We start from the raw sequence: 26,200 nt of genomic DNA, 5'->3' as shown, positions 1-26,200 counted from the left end.
CAAGGAGTGATTATCACTTTTAAGACCAGTATTTTATAAGAGGCCGACTTATCTTTGAACCACAGCTATCATTAATATGTTTGACCTTCTCAGGAAATCCTCATAAAAGTTTAAAAATAAGCACGGGCACTTGGCATGTTTTTAATTAAGCAACTTTAAGCTGCTTGAATAGGGGAGGAAGTGGGGAAAGCAGGTCCACAAAGAATTCAGTGCTTGGTATCAAGGATGGGTCAGCCCCAGCCTGTGGGCTGGCAGGCAGCTGCTGGCAGCGACAGTGTTAACAATGTTGGGTAAGGTGATCTCTTGAAACTGGAAGGACTTTATGGAAGTTTTCAAAGCCCGGCTGCAAAGCCTCTGGGAGGAAAGGAGCCTGGCCAGTTAGAAGGAGCAGCCCCAGCTGAGCCCAGAAAGAGGGTAGCCGATTGCAACTGAAATTATAGGCACAAGGTTAGTGGTCCCACGTACTTCAGCGCGCCGGCCACTTTGGAGAAGACTTCCACCCCACTCCCACCCAACCCCGCCACCCCGAGGCGCCATCTCTGCTCAGCTCACCTCACTTCTGCTCTGCTAGCGACTGAGGGTTACCGGCCCTCCAGCCGAGCCCACCCGCGGTGTCCCCCGTCACCGGAGCCTGGGCGTGGCTGACTCGTACCCGGGAGACCTCTCAAAACCGGAAAGTTGGTTTTCAGGCATCTGAAATGAAACTATTTGTAAAGCCAGGATTGTTTTCGGACCACACACACACACACACACACACACACACACACACACACTGCCTGTTCATGCTGCTTGCTTTGAGTTTCTGTAGGCTATGACCACAAGCCTGAATTCCTTTCTGCTGAAGCTGAAAGCCTGCCAGTACAATTGTCAGAGCAACTAAACAGGCCGCAGGACCTCACCTGGTAGGAGGAAGAATGTCTCTGGCTCTGCACTAATCTGGGGCGGAGGAAGGCATGGAGAGGAGAGGAGAGAAGGGGGAGGTGACAGAGTTAAGGCAAAACAATACTGGGGAGCAGGGATTTTTCTTGAATATTGCCAGAACAAAATAGGGGAGGAAGATCTACTGGAGGGGAAGAAGTCTACATCTGCATGGGATTCCATAAACACTTTCCTAAGCTCTTCGGCTTGTGCTGCAGAGAGAAGACAAGCCCATCTGGGGGAGGGGGAGAGGGAGGAGGTAGGTGGATATCCTCCCAGAAAGTGTATTGTCAGGCCTAGGTCTGAGTTAATACTGATCGACTGTGCTTCAGGCAAGAGAAAGCTCCTCTCCTGTCCTTTCAGTAGAGAAGTGGCTCCTGGCCCGAGCTGGTCAGTTTCCTTTCCTTGCCTGGGATCTCCACTCAGAGGCAGTGAGCCCTCAGTCACTGCGCAGAAATCCCTCTGATCCTGGCAGCAGGCACAAGTCTTCTAACCTGCAAGACTGAATCAGAATGAGTCATTTGAAGCTCCCGGAACAAAGTACTTGCAGCTGCCTCTCAAGACACAGCCTCCATGTAGGTGGGACACACCTCTCGGGGCAGTCACATTTTTTTTCCTCCTTCCTTCAAACAGGCAGGGAATTCTGATGCTCCCAAAAGACCGGCTCTACCCCCTCGGCTCGCCTGCCCCCTACTATGAGAGCTCTACTTCTCCAGGTCCGACGGGAGTTTTAAAATAAAATGGATGATTTGACGCTACTTGATCTCCTGGAGTGCCCTGTGTGCTTTGAAAAGCTCGATGTCACAGCCAAAGTCCTCCCCTGCCAGCACACCTTCTGCAAACCATGTCTACAGAGGATTTTCAAGGCCCACAAGGAACTGAGGTGCCCGGAATGCCGGACCCTGGTGTTCTGCAGCATCGAGGCTCTGCCAGCCAACCTGTTGCTGGTACGTCTGCTGGATGGTGTGCGCTCGGGGCAGAACTCCTGGAAAGGGGGCTCCTTTCGCAGGCCTCGTATACTGACCTTGCAGGACAACAGGAAAACCAAGACGAGTTCCAGAAGTCTACAGGCCAGCCCTTTCCGGCTGGTGCCCAGTGTCAGGATCCACATGGATGGGGTAAGAGAAAACTTGCTTGCTAATATCATGTGCGTTTGGAGGTTGGGTATGTGTATGCTGAGAGCTAGGGAGCAGACTACTTCCTTCATGTACAAAGACTTCCATCAGAGTGCTGGAGATGATTCCCCAGAATGGGCTGGGAGAGCCATGATCACTTTACTGAGACACAATGGGAATTCTGAGCCTATCTGATCCATCTGACAATTCGTCTGAAACAGAACTTCTGATGCTTGCTAGATTCTTTAGATTTCTCGTCCTGAGGTCGTCGAACCATGAAAGAAGTACTTGTAGATAATCGTTTTCTGGTCTTTCACTTCTGCTGCTAAGGGGCCAGACCAGTGCATGGGAACTGCTCTGGAGTGAGGAATAAAGAAAAATAAATTCAACTGCAGGTTGGTTTTGAGATTTTGGAGAAGTTTGCAGATGTCAGGTGTTGCTTGAACTTTACCTAAATCTCTTTTCCCATTCCTTATCATAAAGTGCTGATACGAGGACGATCACTCATAATCTGTCCAAAGCTATCGAGATACTTGATGCTCAGAATCACGCAGGAGGGAAGTGTCTATGTGTGTGGACTGATCGATGGCAAAGGTTAGGATATATAATCAAGTAGATGTGTATAGACACACTGCCGATGTGTCTCTACAAAGCAAAGAGAACACACAAAATGTTCTAAGCAATGGCTTAGATCGTTGGCATATTTAGGCCATCCAAGATGTATACTCTGAAGTCTGGCCTAAAGCAAGCTTTAATGCTGGCTGCAGGGTCCCAGGACTGCTCAGAAGAGTAGCGGTGGGTGGGAGCATTTGGCACTGGGCTCCCTCCTCACACAGAAGAGGCTTGCATTATGCATTCACAGCTGTTTCCTGAAGCTTTCTTCTGAGAGTTCGGTCTCTTGGAGTTCACGGCACCTTTAAGCCACCCATGTGGTAGGGTTGTGTGTAAAGATTCAAAAAAATGAGAGCGGGAAGTTGGCGTGGCTTCTTCGCTGAAGTTTGTTTTTTTATTGCTGTTGTGCTTCTGTAGGTGAACACATTCCGGGAAAGGGATGGGCGCTCACTCCTCTGTAAGTCTCCTCAGCCAGTCAGAACCCACAGGCCTGCAAAGGTAGAGGAGGGTGGAGAACAAACCTTATTCAAACCTACCTTGTTAAGAGAAAAGATATCAGTGTCAGGGTTGGCAGATCGCCCTTGAATTTTTAACACTTGGAAACCTCTTCTCTTCCCCTGCCTATAAAAGTCTGACTTGCCTTTCAGGAGAGGGTCATCATTCACTAAGGAAATGCTGCCTAGAAGGAGGCAGGGCCCCTGTAAGCTTTGCCTACTTCTGTTCAGGTTTTCCTCTTTCTCCCTGTTGCTAAGGAAAGTGCATTCGCAGTTGCCAGGGGGTTGCACCATTCAAGATTCACAGAGTGCTCCTCCACAAGGGGAATTGAGAGCAGAAAATAGTAAGGCGTTAAGAGAGTGGGTGTCCCTGGACCTCTTTGCAGGGACATGGAACCTAGGACAAAGAAGACAGTGATGGGTCTGTGCCTACTCACCAAGCCACCCCGGACCCAGGCCTGTCATCAGGGCTGAAGCACGGACTCAAGTCCTTCAGAATTCATGCTTCTAGAGAGAATCTGAGTTCATAAACATGTTTTTCAAAGAGAAGGGCTGGCAGCCCACCACTGTCACCCCATTCGTTCACTTCTTTCTTGGAAGAGTTCATCCCACGTCTCTTGTCTCTTGATGGGACTATGAACAAACCCATTCCTGGATGTTAAGACAGTGGCATCCTGCAGCTTGTTTCTGCTTGCAGAAGTATACCTATCTTTCCTGTAAGTATGAAACCTTCGTGCCTTCCAGTTAAGGCACGGATGCTGCACTCCGAGGGTGGACTCGCATCATCGTCAGTCAAATCCCCTGGGGTTATTTGTCCTTTCTGCCTCGGTGTATCCAACCAAACCGACAGCCAATAATATTTGCTACCCCATCCCTTCTCTAAGACTGTGAAATTATCTTTGCAACGTGCTGCGTCACCATGGAAAACATCGGCCAGGGAAACACAAAGCACCATCATTATCGTTAATTTAAACACGCGCGATGACTTTGGACAAGCCACTTAAGCTGGCTGGGTCTCAATTTAAAATTCTGTAAAATGGGAAAATGTATTATAAAAACCTAGAGCCACCTTGACACCTAACTAATTAATGTTTGCAAAGCACTATGACAGCCTTAGATGAAAGGCATCGGACGATCGTTATCGTAGTAAATATCACTATTGGCTGTTTATTGTGCCCTGCCATACATGAGGCATTCTGCAAAACACAGGAGTTATAGCCCTCGCAGGAAAGCGGAACAGGCATTGTTATTAAACATGAGTCTATGGTGAACCCAGACCGTAGTAATACTAAGCCTAAATACTCCCCTGTGCAGGGAAAATCATCTGTTGTCATAGGGTACCATTTTGTAAAACACCTCTTTCATAGGCCTCCTTCATAGCCTGGCAGGCTGTCAGAGTTCATTTAACTTCCTACTCACAAGCTTTTTAAGCCCAAAGTCTGTTCTGCTCGCCCAGGCTCATCCACCAAACAAGCTCATCAAGATCTCTTTGTTGGCTCAAAGAGGCCTGATTCCTGTTGTGCCAGCAAGTATGCTGGGGTGGAACCAATAGTCACACCTCACGCTGCCAGCCCAAGAGAGAGAAAAATTAGCCCATTGTGCCTACACATCTAAATCCCTCCCAAGCTGATTGTATAAAAAGAAAACTTGAGAAGTGGCTACGGGCTCTTACAACATGCAATTATTCCACCGAGTTGGGGAGCTCTGGTGGGCTCCTTATGATAAAAATCCCTCTGGGTCTTAGCCCAATGCAGCCAAGCCAAAGGAATTGGATAAGCCTTCAAAAGTCACCAAAGAGTTTATCTCTCTTCCTTCTCATTCTGTTTTAATGACATTTCTGAATTAAGACAAGGAAAAGAGATTTGGTGAAATTAAAAACCCAAACCCTGAGTCTGCTCCCTCAATGGTCGTGTACTTTGATTGAGTCACTATAAACCTCAGGGCCTCCAATTCTCCACAAGGAAATTGGAGATAATGGCAGTGCCTACCTCAGAGGGCTGTTGAGAGATAGAAATGAGATGAGTCACGCCCATTAACTCTTCGTGCGTTGACTGGCTCGCGTTGCATGCTCAATAAATATTAGCTGGGATTGTTGGTGAAGTGACTCAACACTTTCTACTCAAAATTACTCGCCCTCTCTCACCCCCTTGTGAATTAGGTGCCATCCCAAAATGGTTCTTGGTGCCCTGATTATCTGGCTTGTGTGGTTTTGTTCCGAATGATCTGTGGCCCATAATTCAGGTATGGTACTTCCCAGCTTGTGCTGGCCTTGAAAGCTCCCTTCCAGAACTAGAACCCTTAGGGAAGGGAGCTCTGAGTTGGGAGGGAGAAAGTTCACAAACTTCACTTCTCTGAATTCCCCCCTCCCCACAAAAAAAAACTAATTAAATTTTTAAAAGCATACCCATAAAGCAAGTATCTGGTTCACCCCAACCCCCCAAGCAACACTGATTCTTCCTTAACTTTGCATTTTCTCTTTTCTCTGCCATGCTCTCTCTCTCTTCTCCAACACAAGTGCCACCGCCCTGGGTCTCTCAGGGCTGGACTTTCTCCCTGCATTGTTAAGCACTGTGGCAATCACACCCCACATCAGCGGGAACACACCTTCTGTCACCACACAGAGACCAGGTGGCTCTGTCACAGAAACTTCTTCAGCTGCTGTTGCAAGCAACTGAGGAGCAAAAAAACGATGTCAGAGAGCACCTGAGGGAGCTGAGGTCGGGCAGAAACCACAAGGCCGTTGAGCCCCTTTCTCGGGTCTTAGGTGTGTTCTAAGCGGTGATACAGATGGTGGGTTTTGCTAAATGAGCGAAAAGATTAAATCATTCCAGTCCCTCAAAACAGCAGGCAGGCGACACCTGGGATGACCATATGTAGCAAGTGGAAAGATTCAAGTAGGGAGAGGCTGTGGCTGAGAAATCAGGGGACCCGGGTGAGTCTCCGACTTCCCCCGTATTTATTTGCAAATAACTTTGGAAAAACACGGGGTCCCGAGTGTCGCTGCTGCTGCGCACCCACGATGCGCCCACTCCTAACTATAACCCACTCCCCCTTTGGTTGCTAACTGTATTCAAGGATTTCTGGTCAAATGGAGCTGCCTTTGTGCTGGGATTTAATATCTGTTAGCTGCGAAGCCTTAGGCAAGTCATTTAACATCTGTCATCCTCCGTTTCGGCATTGTAAAAGAGAGGCAATAATGGCATGCATGCAGCATAAGGTCATCGTGAAGTTGAGATGCGATGATGCATATTGAGAGCTTAGCGCAAGTGCCTGGTACCCAACAGGAGCTAAGACACGTTAGCAACAGCAACAGTAAACCTACAGCGCAGCCATAGAAAAGTCTGCTAAGAACAAGGCCCCTCGAAAGCAACTGAGCAACGCTTATGTGAACTCACAGAGACGGGAGCAGCAAGCACAGGGCCTACACGGGTCTGCACCAGGTTCCTCTGCATATATACTATTTTTAGGACTTTTGCGAGACTTCTGAATGTGTAGACAAGTGGGTGTCTGGCTCTCAAGTCTTCTCTTGGGGCTCTTTTATTCTTCTATCAGCTTAAGCTTGGCCTGTCCAACTGCGATATGATGGTTCTCATTTTATCTTACTATTTTTTATTTGTCATGTTTTGTTGTTATCTCCTAGAAACCTGTTCTTTTCTAATGAGAGACAGAAAGGGAGTGGATCCAGATGGGAGAAGATGTGGGAGAAACTGGGAGGAATAGAGGGAGGGGAAACTGCATTCAAATATAAAAGAAAAAATTAAATATAATAAAAAATAGAAAAGTCTGCTAGTACTGGGGGATGGAGGGATATACATAAATATTGAAAAATTAAGTAAAGGGGATTTGGGGAATATCAAAAGGAAAAGATGTTCGCAAACAGTCAGAGCTATCGTGATAGCACATCACTAGATTGCCAGGGTTTGTGGGTTGGGTCAGGTGTGGCTGTGCAGGGGCAGCGTGAGAAATTCTGTGACTTGATCCAATTACTCTGGGTCTTGATGATGATGGTAGGGCAGTGTGTACGCACTAAATTCATAGAAATGAACACCAAGAAAACAGTCACCATAGCATATGATAAATTTTCAAGTGAGACTGAAAAAGGGAATGAGGTCTACACACTGTTCCTGGCATTGCCTGATTCCTACCAGACCTCCTCTGACTTCCTCTCCCCTCCATGTGCTGGGGGTTTGGGGTGATTCTCACAGGTGGCTCCTCCTTGTTTTAGAGAGCCCAGTGTTGCATGGCCTGCTTCGGTTGGTTCAAGGTGTCTGGCTCACTCCCCATGGGAGGCTACAGTTCTGAGGCAGGTGGGTGGGGCATGAAGTTCTCCTTAGCCAAAGTCAACTCTCCACCACGAGGGAGACACCACCTTAGGATTAACATATGCATACTTTCATGCCGTTTTCCTTTCTGCTTGTGAAAGGTTGCTGCACACCCGTCTCATCAGGCTGGAAAGAGGTCGCGAGGGAAAGTACTTGGGTAGCTCAGGACCCATGAAGTGCATCCCCATCTGAACCTTTCCAGGGTTCTCCTCAGACCAGATGAAATATACTATCCTATCTTTTGCATTCTTTTCATCTTTGCTTACTCCAGATACCAGCCTTTTACACATGTGAACATCCTCAGAGGATGCCCCATAGAGCTGCAGAGTCACACCTCAGAGGATGCCTCACAGAGTTGCAGAGTCACACCTCAGAAAATGCCCCACAGAGCCCCAGAGTCACATCTCAGAGGATGCTCCACAGAGTTCCAGAGTCACACTTCAGAGGGTGCCCCACAGAGTTCCAGAGTCACACCTCAGAAAATGCCCCACAGAGCCCCAGAGTCACATCTCAGAGGATGCTCCACAGAGTTCCAGAGTCACACTTCAGAGGATGCCCCACAGAGCCCCAGAGTCACACCTCAGAGGATGCCCCACAGAGTTCCAGAGTCACACCCCAGTGGATGTCCCACAGAGCTCTAGAGTCACACCTAAGAGGATGCCCCACAGAGCCCCAAAGTCACACCTCAGAGGATGTCCCACAGAGCTCTAGAGTCACACCTCAAAGCCATAAAGTTCTTTTCAGAGTGTTGTTGAGATTTTAAAAGACAATCAAAAGACAATCGCCTCTAATAAACTTTAAGTGGGAGATTGTCATAAAAACCATTTTCTAAACTCCTCTTTCTCCTCCTCCTCCCCCTGCTCCTCCTCCTCCTCTTTGGTGCTGGAAATTGAACCAAAGGCCTCATACATGCCTAGAAAGTGCTTTGTTACTGAGCCACATTCCCAAACCACTCTTGTTCATTTTTTATTTTAGGGAAAAGTCTTGATAAATCGCCTAGCTCATTTTGAATTTACACTGCCCCTGATGGGCCTTGAGCCTGCAGTCCCCTTGCCTCAGCCTCCCAAGAAGCCAGCACTGTAGGCTTGTGGAAATACAGTGAATTCATTTCCCAAATTTCAATGATGTTGCATCGCTTTTTCCTCCTTCATTAGGAACTTAGTAATAGGACACACTTGGTAAGGTGCTGTCTCGGAGTTTTTGTGCTCAGTCATATTTTTAAACAACTCTGAAACCCACCATTGCTATTCTCTGTGGTATTTAACTCTGGCTAGTTTCCAGCTACAGGAGCTATGGCAAAGTAAAGATATCCACTTCCCACAGCTAACTCTCCAACTCTGCCTGGCTAGAACCCAGCTACCAGCACACAAGAACATAAACCTGTATACAACAGGTGTGTCTGTGTATAAATTGGATATTGACTGTAAGATGATATCCATTGTAAGACATAGTCTCTGTACTTAAGACAAATAGGAAAGAAACATGGCCGTAGCTACTCACTGTAAGACACATCCGATTTTAAGATTGAGGTGTGCCAAAAACAGTTGCCTCGTTCCATTTACATAAAGCTCCAGAAAATACAAAATTATGAACTTTAATGATTTGGAGGTTTAATGAAGATGTTTAGTCTATTATGCAAGTCTATTAAAATTCCCCATCCTGTATGCTTTAACGGATACAACTTTATGTATGTTATAATTCAATAGAGTTGATTAAGACAAAAAAGACTTAGACCTAGACTTGCAGTCTATGAGAGTGTCAGGTAGAGAGGGAGATCATTCTGAGGAGAATGAAGCTTCGTCAATACAAAGAAACTTCCTATGACATAGGTGTTTTTAAATATTGAAGGAGGATGGGGTCAAGGGATGAAAAGGAGGGGTCTGGCCTGTGCGTGTCACTACAAGGGAAGACAGGACAGAGATGCGCTGAACAAGAATGGAAGCTGGAAGAGAAGGCAGAAGCAAAGAGAGAGGAGGCGGGGTGTCCTGCCTTCTTATCAGGGTGTCTAGATATCATTTGGAAGGTGCATGCCAGTAGCTCCCTTAGTAAAGTCTTTCCAATGGCCCTGCCAAACTGGCTGCATGTCAGCATGCAACCTTTCAGTTATATCAGCAGAGACTTGATAGATTTGATACAGCCAGAGGAGATATAGCTCAACCGTGCTCCAAAGCGGTGGCTGATCACGTGGGGAAATAGAGAAGCAACAGGAGGCAGAACCCTTCTTCACTGTTTCTCATGGTCAGGTCACCTAGCTAACCCAGCTCATAGGCATGCCAGCCACAGCACCCAAAGCAAGTGACAGAACAGCTTCCTGCAGCATGGTCTTTGTCAGCTACACCACCCATGCACAACCTTAGAGCTCCAACTCCGAGGCCAGACTGATCAAGGCCTGCCGCAGCGTTCCCCCAGTGCCCACCACACACAGGCCCTGTCCCGACAAGCCACACGAGGAACTCTCGCTGAATTCATCTCGGATTTCAGTCAAGTCTCCAGGCTTTCTCCAAGGCATGAAGAGAACACAAAATTCATCTTTCAGTACTGTGCTCAGAGTCCCTAGCCTACAGTCTAACCCGTGCTAAGCGTTTATTGAAAGTTAGAGTAAATAAATGAATGAGTTCATGTCTCTGGTAGACTTCATGGAACCACAAGCTAGCTCTTTGTGGTGCAGAAATGAGCCCTTCATGAATTAAGCCATTACAGAGCTATGCGAAGAATGAGCCACACACTATATTAGGGGCAAAGCACAGGGTGCGTGAAATGCCCTTGACGTGAGTCACCTCTTTAAATACCTTTTTAATGGACGAACATCACTCTGTTGAAAACATGGTGGGTCAGGTTCAAAATCACTTAGGTCATGAATTGCTAACCTGAAGACCGGAACTGCCACTCTGCATGCGGCTAACCTCCTTGGTCATACACCACGAATCTATATGCACTCCTTGGTTCTTTGTCAGAATTAATGGGTAGTTAGTCACATAAGGGAATAGGTTCCAAAATAATTTGCCTTAGTTTCTTCCCCCAGCACCTGGGATGTGTGTAGGTCTCCCCACCTCTCATTTGTGTGTGTCTGTGTGTCTATCTGTGTCTCTGTGTATGTATCTGTGTGCCTATGTGTCTATCTGTGTGTGTGCGTCTGTGTGTATCTATGTCTGTGTGTATGTCTGTACGTGTGTGTATGTGTCTGTATGTGTGTATGTGTGTGTATGTCTGTCTGTCTGTATATGTGTGTATGTCTGTATGTGTGTGTGCGTCTGTGTGTATCTATGTCTGTGTGTATGTCTGTATGTGTGTGTATGTGTGTGTATATGTATGTGTGTATGTGTGTGTGTATGTCTGTATGTGTGTGTCTCTGTGTGTGTTTCTGAAGGGGAACAGATGTCTTAGTAGCATTTTAAAATACTATTTAATTTTCCTGTTACTTCTGATTAGACGCTCCTAAGATAAGCATACGAGACAGTGTTGTGGCTCAGAAGGAAAGCCCTGGTCTGACATGTACTGGTTGTGTGCTCCTAGGTAAGTTACTTAGCAACTCAGAATTGTTGGCATCAGTAGAAATAGCAGGGCACACCTCACAGAATGATTCTGAGAAGTGACAATGAGACAGTATTTATAAAGTACCCAGCCTAATGGTCTAGCGCCTAGCAAGTTAACTGGCTTATGCTCATCCAGGTAGCCACATGTATCTTTTAAAACTACTACCCCACTCACCCGCTAAATAGCTATTTCTGCACTGTCAGCATGGAAGAAGCATGATCCTGAGAGCCAGAGAGTGGCTCAATCACTAAAGCATCTGCCTTTCAAGTACAAGGACTAGAGTTCAATCCCCTGAACGCTTGTCAAAATCCTACGCATGGTGGTGCACCAGCAAGGCAGAGGCAACAGAATCCCCAGGGCTCACTGCCCTAATTGGTGAGTTCCAGTCCAACGAGAGACCGTCTTCTATATATATATAATTTTTAAAATTTTGTTAATTTCTATTTCATGTGCATTGGTGTTTTACCTGCATGTATGTCTGTGTGAGAGTGTCAGATCTTCTGAAACTGGAGTTATAGATGACAGCTGTGGGCGGCCCTGTGGGTGCTGGGAATTGAATCTGGGTCCTATGGAAGAGCAGCCAACGCTTTTAACTGCTGAGCTCTCTCTCTCTCCAATCCAAGAGACCCTGTCTCAAGGGAATTAGATGGCCTTCTTGGGAATGACACCTGAGGGTGTCCTCTAGACACCACACGCGTGCATAGGAACTCTCCTGTGCACCTATACATTAAATAAAATAATGATCCTGGTGCCACTTGGAGAACAAATTAAGGAAAAATCTTGAAGTTATCTAACACGGGGCCTGTCATATACTGAGCTGTTGTAGGCACTGGACATGGAGTCTTTCACTTTGACATTGGTGAAGATGAAAGCAAATGAAACATGACCCTGATCCTCAAAGAGCCAAATATACTAACCCTGGTGATGCAGTTAATAAATCCTAAAAGTAGCACAGTGTGCTAAGTTAACACAGATAAGGGATCGCTCCACTTTGCCAACATAGCTCATGTACAGTGCATCGCCTGAGTGCACTTCCTGGGGTGAAGTACTTCAACCCACAAACTCCCACTTAATATGTTTTTAATTTGTAAAAATGAATTTATTACTATGTGTATGGATGTTTTGCCTGCATGGATGTCTGTGCTCCAAGTGCATGTGGTGCCTGTCAAGCCAAAAGAAGAAATCAGAGCGCCTGGAATGGAAGTTACAAATAGTTGTTAGCCACCATGTAGGTGTTAAGAGTTGAACCCAGATCCCCTAGAAAAGCAACCTGTAGTAGGAGACTGCTCATTTGTTTCCCAGCCACCGAGACCCAATAATCACACAGAAACTACATTAATTACAACACTATTTAGCTAATGACTCTAGTATATTCCTAGCTAGCTTTTACATTTTTAAATTAACCCATTTCTGTCAATCTGTGTGTTGCCACGAGACTGTGGCCTACCAGTAAGGTTCCTAAGTTTCTGGGTGTCCTTCTCCTTCAGCAGCTATGTGGCATCTCCTGGACTCTGCCTACTCACTTTATCTCTGTTCGGATTTCCCACCTGGCTTTACTCTGCTGAGCCATTGGCCAAAACAGCTTTATTCATTAACCAATAAAAGCAACACATATACAGAAGGACCTCCCACATCAGCAAACAATGCTCTTAATTGCTGAGCCATCTCTCCAACCCAAAGACTCTCGATCTCCATGCAGCCACTGATACGAGTATCAGTGGAATCTCCACTTTTTTGTTGATTTTATTGAGCTCTGCATTTTTCTCTGCTCGCCTGCCTTTCCCTCCCCTCCCCTTCAACCCTCTCCCATGGTCTCCATACTCCCAGTTTATTCAGGAGATCTTGTCTTTTTCTACTTCCCATGTAGATTAGATCCATGTATGTCTCTCTTAGGGTCCTCATTGTTGTCTAGGTTCTCTGGGACTGTGAATTGGAGACTGATTTTCTTTGCTTTATGTCTAAAAGCTACTTATGAGTGAGTACATATGATATTTATCTTTCTGGGTCTGGCTTACCTCACTCAATATGATGTTTTCTAGATCCATCCATTTGGCCACAAATTTCAAAAGGTCATTATTTTTTTCTGCTGTGCAGTACTCCATTATATAAATGTACCACATTTTTTTTATTCATTCTTCAATTAAGGGACATTTAGGTTATTTCCAGGTTCTGGCTATGGCAAACAATGCTGCTATGAATATAGTTGAGCACATGTCCTTGTGGTGCGATTGAGCATCCTTTGAGTATAGACTCAAAAGTGGTATTACTGGGTCTTGAGGAAGGTTGTTTCATAATTTTCTGAGAAATTGCCATACTGATATCAAAAGTGGCTGTACCAGCTTGCACTCCCACCAGCAATATAGGAGTGTTCCCTTTACCCCACATCCTCTCCAGCATAAATTGTCATCAGTGTTTTTTATCTTGGCCATCCTTAAGGGTGTAAGATGGAATCTCAGAGTTGTTTTGATTTGCGGAATCTCTGCTTCATACATGGTAGTTTCAGGCGGCTCAGCTGGTATTGATATTATTATTTTAATAGGAGAATATAACTACAGGTCAAATTTTAGCATCCCTGTAGTAGCTATGGGAGAGTTCAGGGAAGCAATTGAGGTTGCACCTCTTTTTTAAATTAAATTAATTTATTTATTTTGCATCCCAGCCACAGTTTCCCCTCCCTCCTTCCTATTCCCTCCCCTACCTCCCCTCTGCCCTCCTACCATCCACTCCTCATCTGTTTCTGTTCAGAAAGGTACAGGCCTCCCATGGGTATCAATGAAGCATGGCTTATCAAGTTGCAGTAGGACTAAGCCCCTCTCCTTGTATTAAGTCTGGGCTAGGAAACCCAGTATGAGTAACAGGTTCCCAAAAGCCAGCCAAAGCATTAGGGACAGCCCCTGCTCCTGCTGTTGGGAGTCTTACAAATAGGCCATGCTACACAACTGTCACATATACGTAGAGGGCCTAGTTCAGACCCACACAGGCTCCCTGGTTGTTGTCTGTGAGCACCTATTAGCCCAGGTGAGTTGTTTCTGTGAGTTTTCTTATGATGTCCTTGACTCCTCTGGCTCCTCCAGTCCCTATCTTCAGCAGGAATCCCTGAGCTCAGCCTAATGCTTGGCTGTGGATCTCTGCATCTGTATCCATCAGTTTCTGGATGAAGGGTCTCTGATGACAACTGGGGTAGTCACCAATCAATGAGTTTAGCAGACTATCAATAAGATTCATTGCTTGACTTTTTTTTTCTTCAATCATGTTTGGTTCTATCCTAGGTCTCTGGGCCGTCCAGTCTCTGGGCCCTGGCAGGGCTCACTCCCGTATCATGGATCTCAGGCTGGACCAGTCATTGGTGGCCACTCCCACAATTTCTGAGGTTACACTTTTTTTTTAATGCTCATGGTCTGGGTCCATAATCATCTAAGCTCTGATGGATGACACTGAGCTTATGAATCCAGAATACATTGAAGCACATATGCTGAGTATTGAGTCATGAACCCCTTGTCCCAAGGCTTCTGGCTTTGGAAAACGTGTCTTTGGATACCATTCACATACATAAGCAGAATTAAGAGATAGAGCCTAAACAACTTAGAGCATTCAGTATAACCCTTCCCCTGGAGAAGGAGGAAATAAAGCAAATAATCCTATAGATCTTGAAACAGACCATCCAAGATGATGGCATCCATCAAAGGGCCAGGGATAGAAGGGCAACAATGAGACATTTGCCAATTAGGAAGTTGATCCCACGTGACTGGGATCACTCGTGAGTCTATGTAGCCTTCATTCCTCTGGGAATCCAGTCCTTTATCTCACACACCAGGTCAGTCTTATGCTCATCTTGAGATCCCCAGGGTCCCCTGTTGCAACCCACTCAGCCTCCACAGTACCTGTCGGCCTGCATGCTACAATCTCTGGTTGACAAGGGTGTTTCTTTTTTTTCCAGGTTAGTTAGTTAGTTAGTTAGTTAGTTAGTTAGTTAGTTAGTTAGTTAGTTAGAGACAGGGTTTCTCTGTAGCTTTGGTGCCTGTTCTGGAACTAGTTCTTGTAGACCAGACTGGCCTTGAACTCACAGAGATCCACCTGCCTCTGTCTCCCAAGTCCTGGGATTAAAGGCGTGCGCCACCACCCCTGGACAAGGGTGTTTCTTGACTTAGGTCCAGGTGTGCTAGAAATGGCATGTAAGTGCTTGCAGAGGACTCAAAGGTAGTTTCAGAAGGGAAAAAAGAGGAGTCAAACCAGAATGGAGCAGATTGCAAGAGAAGTACCAGGTGACGAGCATGTTTTCTGAGTAAATCGTCCTGGTTTTCACAGAACTAGGAATGATATCACCATACACATAGGAGTATAGGAGTATTTTAATAGGTTACCAAGGCAATGTGAAAGAATCACTGGGCACAGAACAGGAATAGAACTGTGCAGGACTGTGTTCAGGAACCGTGTTTATCTGCAATATTAACAAGCTGTCTGGATATGAGAAAGCTGGGGTGACAATAAATCTTATTTGGAACTTTTACGTAATAAACAAGAAAAATGGAGCAGGGAAAGAGAAAAATTCTCTTCTTTGGTCTCTCAAGAAGCAACAGAGGTGATCTTCCCAAACTCAAGTGTCTTCTTGGAGAGGAGAATTCCCATGGATAGAGGAGCTCCAAGGCAATTGGCTCTATGCTTACAGGAAGGTAGAACCAGGTGAGCAAATGGAAGCAGACAGCAGTGCTACCTCCCTTCTGAGAGGTCAGATAAAGGTTAAATAGGGGATGCAGGACCAAGTGCACTCACCAAACAAAATTCCCCCATCCCTTCCTTCTTAGTTCCCTTTATATTGGAAAGAGAAGTATTTCTCATTAAACACCATTATTGTTATTATCACCATCATCATCATCATCCTTGTTTTGGTTTTTTTGTGTAGTCCCAGCTTTCCTGGAACTTGCTCTGTAGACCAGGCTGGCCTCAAACTCAAGAGATTTGCCTGCCTCTTTCTCCCGAATTCTGGGATTAAAGGTGTGTGCCACCAACACATGGCTTTATTTTTGTTTTCTCAGTTCTGTTGGGTTGGAGACGGGACGTGTGACTTTCCTACCTTCTGTCATTCTCACCTCAAGACCTGCAGAATAGAATAAAACTAGTCAAGGGGAGGGTTGGTTCTGGTTGCTTGAGCAATGAGAGAGGGACCAGGAAAAGAAGCTACTAACGGCTGGACACAGAGGCTCATCATCAGCTTGACAAGGACTGGAATCATACAGCATGAACCATGTTCCAGGCAGTGTGCGAAACAAACATGGTTTCCTTTACTCCCCTATTATTCCCTGGAGGTCTGCAGTATTTCTCATTTTTCAGATGAGAAAACAGGTAGTTAGCAAGATGCTGAGAACTTCAACCTGATCTGCCTGAATCCAAGGCTTAAGCACTGAGCAGGGCAACCAAGCGGACCAGGACCCCAGGATGTTTTCCTGAACCCTGTGGAGCCTGCACAATCTGCCATTGCTGACCACTTCCCACTGGCACCCATCTCTGCATGGGAGGCCTGGATGATGGTGGAGGACCCCGCATGAGGAGAGTAGAGAGGAGAGCCATTTGGAAATCAGATGTGCAAGGATGGGAAACTGGGAAGAGATATTTTATCAGGAGTTACGATAAGTTCTGGTCCAGAACTAGTCTGCTTCCCCCAAAACATAAACAGTGTTAGAGCAAAAATATTTGTGTTCCATGCTCTATGAAAACCTGTCGTCTGGGTAGGTGACAGGAAGTCAAGCCTGGATGTCAGGAAATTCAGCTTCCACCTGTCTCCGCTGAAAAGCAACCATGAGACACGAGGTGCATGGGAATGCTAGCAAACATTAGCCATGACTATGGTTTGGAAAGAAAGTTTCAAATTATCTTTCTCAATATTCTATCATTCCAAATATAAATTTTCCCCTTCTAGTTTTAGAGAATATGCAAAAGAAACAGAAATATCTAGATACATGTAATTTTAAGGAAATTTTTAATATAAAGTTTCTCATGGAAAAAAATAGCTACCATCTTCAGCCCTTCCAGTTTGCAAGGGCCTGGGATAATTTAAACCACAGAGCAATATATTTTCATAACAGGAAAACTAAGACTCAGGAGAAGCGAGACACATGTCCAAAGCCACTCATGTAGACTGGGTTCCATCTCCACGCTCTAGACAGGTGGTTCTCAACAACTCTTTCACGGGGGTCACCTAAGGCCATCAGAAAACACAGATATCTACATCATGAATCATAATAGCAGCAAATTACAGTTATGACGTTGTAACAAAATAATTTTATGGTTGGGGGTCACCACAACATGAGGAACTGTAATATAGGGTCACAGCATTAGGAAGGTTGAGAACCACTGCTTTAGACACTCACACCATGGGGTTTCAAGGTGAAGCTCTGCTCACCTGTACAAAGAGTGTGTGCAGCACACCACTCTTTCCTTACCGTGCCTTCGTGTACTTCTTTCAAGCCCTGTCACTAGTTTAAACCTTGGAACTCCCCAACCGTACACACAGTGTCTATGTAAGTCACCTCATTCTCATATTCTGGAGTCTTACATCTGAAAGAGGTCTTGCAGGTCTTCTAAAGCCACCTGGTTACCTCCCGCATACTTCAAGACTCTCTTTGACTGCCCAGAGAAAGGACCACCGGCAGGGCCTGGATGCACTATGTTCCCTCCACCTCTAGAGAACAATGAGAAATGCCTAACTGAAACTGAGTCACAAACACATCGGCTCCATCTTAAATAGGAGCCTAAAACTTGTTGAAGGCAACTCAGAACATCTGCATTTTATTGTCAGTAGCATCTCATTATCAGTCTTATTTTCTTCAAACTGAAGATTTCATTGACCCCGCCCAAGGACCTAGTTATTATAAGTGCGATTGGCACAAGGGCAGTAAGAGCAATGGCTAAGAGCGTGCAGGGTTAGGGGAGCATCAAAGTCATCATAACTGGCTTCAGATTCCAGCTCTTCTTGTTCATTAAGAATGGAGGTAACATACGACACAACACTCATCAGTTCTGGGGAATAACTGATACATTCAAGGACTGATTTGTGTTCGTGATACATGTTTTTAGAATTTTTTATTGTCACACCTGAATACAAGTATTCATCCTATTTCACTGTGTGCGCCCGGTCCAAGGTCCAGTCATTTTCTGTTTAAACAATCCACAAATAAATATGCTGGGGATTTGTCCCCAGAATCACCTCTGAAGTCGTACCACACCACAGGTTCAAGTACCTCCAGCAAGAAGCACCACACTCCTAAGAGAATCTTGACTGTTTCTTTGTAAAGAGCCGCTAGCGATTGCAAACTGCTAAAACAACATCTTTTCTTCAAAGCCTTTTAGGGAAAATATCCTTAGTTTCCATTTTGGAGACTATATTTCAGTGTGTGTGTGTGTGTGTGTGTGTGTGTGTGTGTGTGTGTGTGTGCGTGTGTGCAGAGAACTACTATAAATTAAGCCCAGTGAAAGGAAGAAATTCTGCATTTCAGTGACTGCAGCAACCGACATTCATCACTATAAAATCTATCCTGAGTGTTTTCTGCAAACTGGACACTAAACTAGGCACTGGAATATGACCATGAACAAGACAGACTGATGTATGCTCTGTTAGAATAAGTAGAAAGGATAGCATGCACATACACACGCATGCATGCACACACATATAAATACCTGATGCAAGCATGCACACGCGTGTACAAACATCCATGTTCTTACTCGGGTCCCCTCACTGATTATTTGGACAATATAAGAACACTGTCAGGGACGTCATCTGTTGAGAAAAGGACGAGCAGTAAGGATGTACAGTGAAGCCAGCTGCAACCTGGCACTGAAGCTTAATCCTCCAGGTGAACTCTGGGAGATGGTGAATTCTGCTAGCAGGTGGTAGATGCAGCGTATTTATAGCCAGCATCTATGCACTGTTTGTCAAGAGCCATCCTTGGGAGCAAACCAAGTTCTCCAAAGAAAAGAGTTACAACAAAATTGAAGGTATTGACTGTTAAAAATTAAGCCAGGTGGTGGTGGCGCACGCCTTTAATCCCAGCACTCAGGAGGCAGAGGCAGGCGGATCTCTGTGAGTTTGAGGCCAGCCTGGTCTACAAGAGCTAGTTCCAGGACAGCCCAAGATATACAGAGAAACCCTGTCTTGAAAAATCAAAAAAGAAAAGAAAGTAAATGAGTTGACTCCTGCATACCAGTGGTTCAAGTAAATAAATCGGACACAGACACATGGATATAAACAAATGTTTAAAACAACAAAGGTAATCTGAGTAAAGTATGACATTTAGTTAACAGCTTATAACTACTGGCTTATTAATATTAAATCTACCATCTGGATGTGAAACATTAGCCACAGGTGCAATTGGATACAGACTATATAAGGAATCTTTGTATTAACCTACTTATTTTTTGTGAATCTAAAGCAAGTTTTTTTTTAAAGTAGTAGAATAGAATATACTGAATAGAAGATATAAACAAGGAAACATAAAAAACTATCCTTACATCTCAAAGTAATAATTATTTTAATTATTGTTTTAACAATAATTCCATCTCAAAGTAATTATTGGTTTTGGTGAATGTTCTTTTAACCCTTTTTGATATATTTAAATCTATACCTATATTTATAAGAAACTACCTCAATCTATCCATATCTACTGTTTGTCAGTCTGCTCCCAAAATACAGTAAGCCTATAAATAAACATACTTGCATACTATTTTAGATGGCTTCATATTGAATTAATGTACCTTAATTTATTGAACTAGTGCTTGTCATTGAATAAACATTATTATATCTACATTTTTGATATGCTACAGAATGATGTGACATCTTTTGTGTTGTCCTTGTATATTTTAAGATCAGTTCAATCTACAAAACATTACCATTTAAAGAGTGTGTTTTCTTAAATCGTGGCCATTTCTTTGTTCTTCATCTGAGTTCCCACCTTAGGGTTAGGGTCACTACGTTCTGCCGAAGTAGATTTTGTTTTCTTTTGAGACAGGGTCTCACTATGTAGCCTCGACTGACCTAGAACTCACTGCATAGACAAAGTTGACCTCCATCTCACAAAGCATCTCCTGCCTCTGATCTGTTCTCCAGAGAGCTGGGATTAAAGAGCCGTGCCACCACAACTTGCCTGAGTAGATTTTTAAAGATACCTCCTAAAGGGATCTTTTAGTTGCACAACTTTTTTCCTTCTTTTTCCTAGAAACATCTTTACTTCTGTTTTAGGATAAAACACTTACACTCAATAGAGTACTATAGAGTTGATAGTTGACACCTATCAACTACAAATTGATAGTAGCATTTCTTCTGCACATCATTCTAAGGCTTTCTGGTTTCCATTGGTGGTGCTAATAAATATGCAGTTGTCTGATTTTATTACTCTTTTTAAGGTAACCTATATCATTTTATCTGACCCTATCAAATATCATTCCTTTCTATTTGTTAGTCTGCACACTGCTTATGATGTTTAAGCTAGTGCACTCATGTATGTGTGTGTATCTGATTATTTTACTTGAAGTTTGTAGATCCTCTTAAATCTGCATATTGAAGTCTATATATGTGACAGAAAGAAAAATAGCTCCCCAAAGGTGCTCATGTCTTAATCCCCAGTGAACAATCCATGTTAACATTGTAGATTAATTTAGATCACTAATTGGATGACCGTGAGTGAAAAGATTGCCCTAAGTTATGCATGTAAGTCTGATAGAATGATTTGTGTTTACACAATGAAAGAAGCAGAGAGAAGAGGTGGTCAGGGTTAGTGTGATCTGATGTTGAGGGATTAAGTCCACTTGTACTGATTTTGAAGGTAGAGAAAGGGGACCCTGGGCCAAAGAATACAGGCTGTTCCTGAAAGCTGGAGGCGACAAGGAAATGAAATCTCCCCTAACGTCACCAGAGAGCAGTGCACCCTGCTCATATCTTGAATTCAGCCCAGTGACACTCTTATAGAATTTCTGAGGTCCAGGACTGGCAGGCAAACTCCTATTGTTCTGAGGAAGTCACTTGTTATGATAGCTATAGAGAGGTCACACAGTGCTCTCCAAAAGTTCTGGGAAACTTGGCAAGTACTATCCCCAAATACCAGCCCTTACTCACACTCTATCCTCCATATCTCTTGACCGACCTTAAATATTTAGTATCTTTTTTATTTTGGTGATTAGTTAAAACTGTTGGCTTCTGATTTTACTGTACATTAACTCATATATTTATCCTGATAGATAATTTGTATAAACTGGGAACTGCAAGGGCAGTCTAAACCAAGCTTACCCTTTAAAATGCAACTGATAAGAATCATAAAACACAGGTGCTAAAAACTCTTTAAGAAGAGAGGGTAATAAAAAAAGACATCTGTTCTGATGTCTTATTAGAGAAACAAAATCCAAGGTCACACCATTTGCCAGCCAGGTACACAAGGAACAAACCCTAGATTCTCTCACTCACAGTCAGCGCTCCTTACATTTCCCCAACCTGCTTTGCCTCTTCCACAGGCCTTTGATTTGTTTACCACCAAAGCAAGTGGCACCCAAAAGGCTATGAGTGTATGCAGATTGTGGGTGGTGCCTGGCAACATGGTGATCTCAGGCCTCCTGAGCTCAGCAAATAGGCGTGTATATGGCCTTGCAGTCCAGGCCATTCTGAACCTCAAAGGAAGTTTTCTAAGACTCCAGGAAAAAGGGCAAGGGATAAACTGTTCAGAGAAGCAGTGATGAGGTTATCTTTAAAATGTGATAAAGATGCCGTAACAAAGGTAAGCATGTGCTGTTAGTTTATAACTCCTTTCTCTGTGGGTACTATTGTCTAAAAGCATGTCGTAGATACCCATTTACCCAGTCTGACTAAATATTTTTGTGTTGTTTTTTTACATTGTGAATCATTTACAAAGAATACCCCAAAAAAAGGAAGAGAGAGAGAGAGAGAGAGAGAGAGAGAGAGAGAGAGAGAGAGAGAAAGGGAGGGAAGGAAGGAAGGACGGAGGGAGGGAGGGAGGGAGGAAGAGAGAGAGAGAGAGAGAGAGAGAGAGAGAGAGAGAGAGAGAGAGAGAGAGAGAGAACAGGAAAGGACAGGACAGGACAGGACAGGACAGGACAGGACAGGACAGGACAGGACAGGACAGGACAGGACAGGAAAGGAAAGGAAAGGAAAGGAAAGGAAAGGAAAGGAAAGGAAAGGAAAGGAAAGGAAAGGAAAGGAAAGACAAAAATGCAAAGGGGGTGAGCATTTTGAGACTCTGGGCATATTAATTTGCTTGCTTCTCTGTTTGCCAAGACTCTTAATTACAAGTGAAAGAAACCACCTCAAACGGGCTTAAACCGAAGTAGGAATTTGTTAGTCGATAGAATAAAAAGTTCAGTTAAACTAATCTCGCTGCCTCTAAGGACCCAAACAGGTCTAGAGATTATTCTCCTTAACTCTGCTTTTTGTACAAATGAACACCGAAAATCATGTTCCCCGTGATTTAGTTTGAAGACGGTGAATCTGCCAGGGTTTTAAGTAAATAATAAAATCCAGTAGTAGAAAAGGAGGCAAGCGGAGGCAAGAATAACAAAACCAAACCAAACAAAACAAAAAAGATATTAGGCAGTCACAGAGTTTTAGGGAAGCTTAGAAAACTAGAAAACCTGCCATCCTACACGGACAGTTGCTCCAAAAGATCCCTGCTGGCTCCCATACATGACCTTGCTCACACTAAGAACAAGGCCTCCCCTTGGTCCTAGACCCACTGCTCTATTGGAGGTTGATGTTCTATAGCTTAGAGTAGAGTCTTTCCTGATACTCTTTGTTTTTGCATCACTAATTCCCAACTTGAAAGTCAAGTCAGGTGCCTTCCACTGACACAACCTAGGTCCCTTGCTAATAGTGACAGTGACAAAGCTTGCATGCCCAGCCTCTCAGTGTGGAAGCAGACCCTACAACCACCAGAACACAGAATGTGGGTGCAGGGCACCCAAAACTATCACAGGCAGGTGTCACACACACGCAAAATCAAGGAATCGAAGAGGAAAGATGTAATTCCAGCACCACCACCCCAAGAAGGAAGCCTAGTTTGATGAATGATGCTTAATTAAGACCTGCTGATTCAATATGGCCCGGGAAGTTAACAAATAATACCTGGAACTGAGTCCAAACACTGTTTTGTTCTACGATTGACAAAACTAACAAAAAATTAAATCACATCTCCCCGTTTTCTTCATGTCTCCATTATCTGTTACCTGGACTTTTGCTTAAAGACGGGCAGGCTGCCCTACCTCACTTGTGTTTAACTTCTGGTTTCTATTTTGTGAGCAGAAGAAGAAGGAGAAGCAGACTATTTCTTTAAAAAAATAAAAAAAAAGAAGGAAGACCAGTGTTGTTTCCAGTGGAACTCTGCTGTAATAGAAAATGAGGTTCTTACCTTTGAAGAATAGTAACAGAATGTGAAATTGCTATTGGCACTTAAAGATTCATTAGCAGGGTCAAAGTGTGGATCAAAAGAACCCAATGGGCAAAGCAGCTAGCAATACTCGGTTTCGCTGGAAAAAACAAGGCAGGAATTTAAAATGCCTTCCCTCAGAGAGCTTTCCCAGGTAGTGTCATATTTGGTAGCAGCAAGAAACTGATGGAAATTTTATACAAATGCTGAAATGAGTTTTGCTAACACACACTCCTACAGTGAACGCTGCCCAACCTTGACTCTCGCCAAGTTGCCCGTGGAGAGAAAATGAAGAGGGCAAATTGATAACATTCTTGAAGACAGCAGGATTCTTCAGGAGCCAGTGTCTTCCTGCATCCTTCTTCATCCGTCTGCCTCACGACAAGCTCAGAGGGACTGCAGTGGGGGGGGGGGGGGGGGGGGACCCTGAGCGGGGCATCTTCAGCTGCCACCACCGCAGTTTCCCTTACTTGGAGACAGAGAGAAGAATGTAATGACTAGTTAGGGTTGTTTGGTTTCTCACAAACTTCTTTGTGAGAACCATTACCTCTTTCTGGCCCCAGGGAGACTAGAGAGCCGAGGAGAAAGGGCGTTTCAGAGGTAGGTGAAGTAACTCTTCTCAGGATTCTAGCTACAGATCAGAAACTATTTGAGGATTCTTTGGAATGAAAGTTCTTGAATACTTAAAATACAGGACACAACCATCATAAGGAGCCATAGAAGAATCTTCGTAGCTTTGGTTTAAAGAGATTTCAGCAGCCACTTGGCCATAGACAGAAACCAGAGGGGTTTTATTGCTTTAACTGAAGTAATGAACTAAGGCTACCAATTCAGAAAGAGAGAAAAGTTGTCCAAGTCAGATATTAATACCTATTAGACCAACTTATCTAGGGACAATTTCTATGTTGACACAGTGTTTAGGTAGAAGCTCTACTGCCATCCATATAGACCCAAAAGGGGTGGGATGTTGGGAATCTCTAGCTAGGGGCCCCATTCATCAATCTGGTCTCAACTCCTCTCATTCCAAATCCAGCCCCTGAGAAAGCAAGCCTGTTGAAAGTCAGCCCCTCCCTGAGGCTGCTCAAGACCACGCCTATAGGCTATATAAGACCTGGAGGCTGTATTTGCCATGTGATTTCCCCTCTCCACTGCCTTCCCAAGAGTCACTTTGTTCTCCTCAGATTAAACTTGGATTTACTAATTCGGCCTGATCTATTACATCGGTGGCAGTGTTACTACCAGAGGCTTTAAACTTTTCCCACAGTTTATCAGCTCTGTGTGGGAGAAATTTTCCAACTGTAATTTGCAAAATTTCTCCTCAAGTAGATTTAAGGGGGAAAAAAAGATGGAGGAAATGAGTTTCAGATTGGCAGTTCCTTGTCCCAACTGAAAAATGGACCCTGAGGGCTTTTAAGGGTTTGTTCAAATACCATCCAATTAGGAAGGAACCCCTTTGGCCTGCCTGAGACTGTCTACCTCCAGACCCTAAAGCAAGAATCACCTGTTCCTTTCACCTATTTACAGCCCCACCCTTATTGTGTTATATGGGTGTGGTGAAGCTCTTTGTCCTGTCCAAAGCCACCACCATCTACATCATAAAGTAAAGTAAGGGAGCCCTGGAGAAGGAAGAAAAAGATGCCTGGGACAGCATTTCTTCTGTCCTAACTATTTATCTCCCTCCTATTTACTTCTTACGATGTTTGGTGTGTGGGACCAGTGGCTATAGGGATCCTGCTGTATGGCTCTCTGCCTAATTCCCTTGAGACATCTCACTTAGCCTGCAGGCCCAGCTCGTGGGTGCAGGGAACCGAGCTCGGGTCCTGAAGCTTGCAGAGCGTGCTTTGCCCATTCTTACCCCTGAGCCCTTTACCGGGGCGCTCACGTTTGCCTCTTACTGGTTTCTTACTCTGGAGCTCCTAACTGGCAATCACTCGGCAATATCCAACTGTTCTCTTTTTAAAAATCACTTGCAATAAAGTAAATGCTAGTGTGGCAACACACACGCACACACACAGACACGCACAGACACACACACGCACAGACACACACACGCACACACACATACACGCACACACACAGACACGCACAGACACACACACGCACAGACACACACACGCACACACACATACACGCACAGACACACACGCACACACACACAGACACGCACAGACACACACACGCACACACACAGACACGCACAGACACACACACACGCACAGACACACACACGCACAGACACACACACGCACAGACACACACACGCACACACACAGACACGCACAGACACACACACGCACACACACAGACACGCACACACACAGACACGCACAGACACACACACGCACAGACACACACACGCACACACACAGACACGCACAGACACACACACGCACACACACAGACACGCACAGACACACACGCACACACACACAGACACGCACAGACACACAACGCACACACACAGACACGCACAGACACACACACACGCACAGACACACACACGCACAGACACACACACGCACAGACACACACACGCACACACACAGACACGCACACACACAGACACGCACACACACAGACACGCACAGACACACACACGCACACACACAGACACGCACAGACACACACACGCACACACACAGACACGCACAGACACACACACGCACACACACAGACACGCACAGACACACACACGCACACACACAGACACGCACAGACACACACACGCACACACACAGACACGCACAGACACACACACGCACACACACAGACACGCACAGACACACACA

General features: G+C 44.8%; 1 protein-coding gene across 1 annotated transcript in view; it reads left to right on the top strand.

Annotated features, from left to right (window-relative positions):
* The first annotated feature begins 204 nt into the window (after positions 1 to 204).
* The window catches only part of Sh3rf2 (SH3 domain containing ring finger 2), a 105,573-nt gene continuing 79,577 nt past the window's right edge, over positions 205 to 26,200 (top strand). The window contains 2 exon segments of the mRNA XM_075968759.1: positions 205 to 447; positions 1,552 to 2,036. Coding sequence (XP_075824874.1) covers positions 1,659 to 2,036 — 378 coding nt within the window. The 5' untranslated portion in view covers positions 205 to 447; positions 1,552 to 1,658.

This window comes from Microtus pennsylvanicus, chromosome 4, assembly GCF_037038515.1.
Source record: "Microtus pennsylvanicus isolate mMicPen1 chromosome 4, mMicPen1.hap1, whole genome shotgun sequence".
NCBI classification, from domain to species: Eukaryota; Metazoa; Chordata; class Mammalia; order Rodentia; family Cricetidae; genus Microtus; species Microtus pennsylvanicus.
The sequence above is the reverse complement of the archived record's forward strand: the minus strand, read 5'-3'. Positions and strand labels throughout refer to the sequence as shown.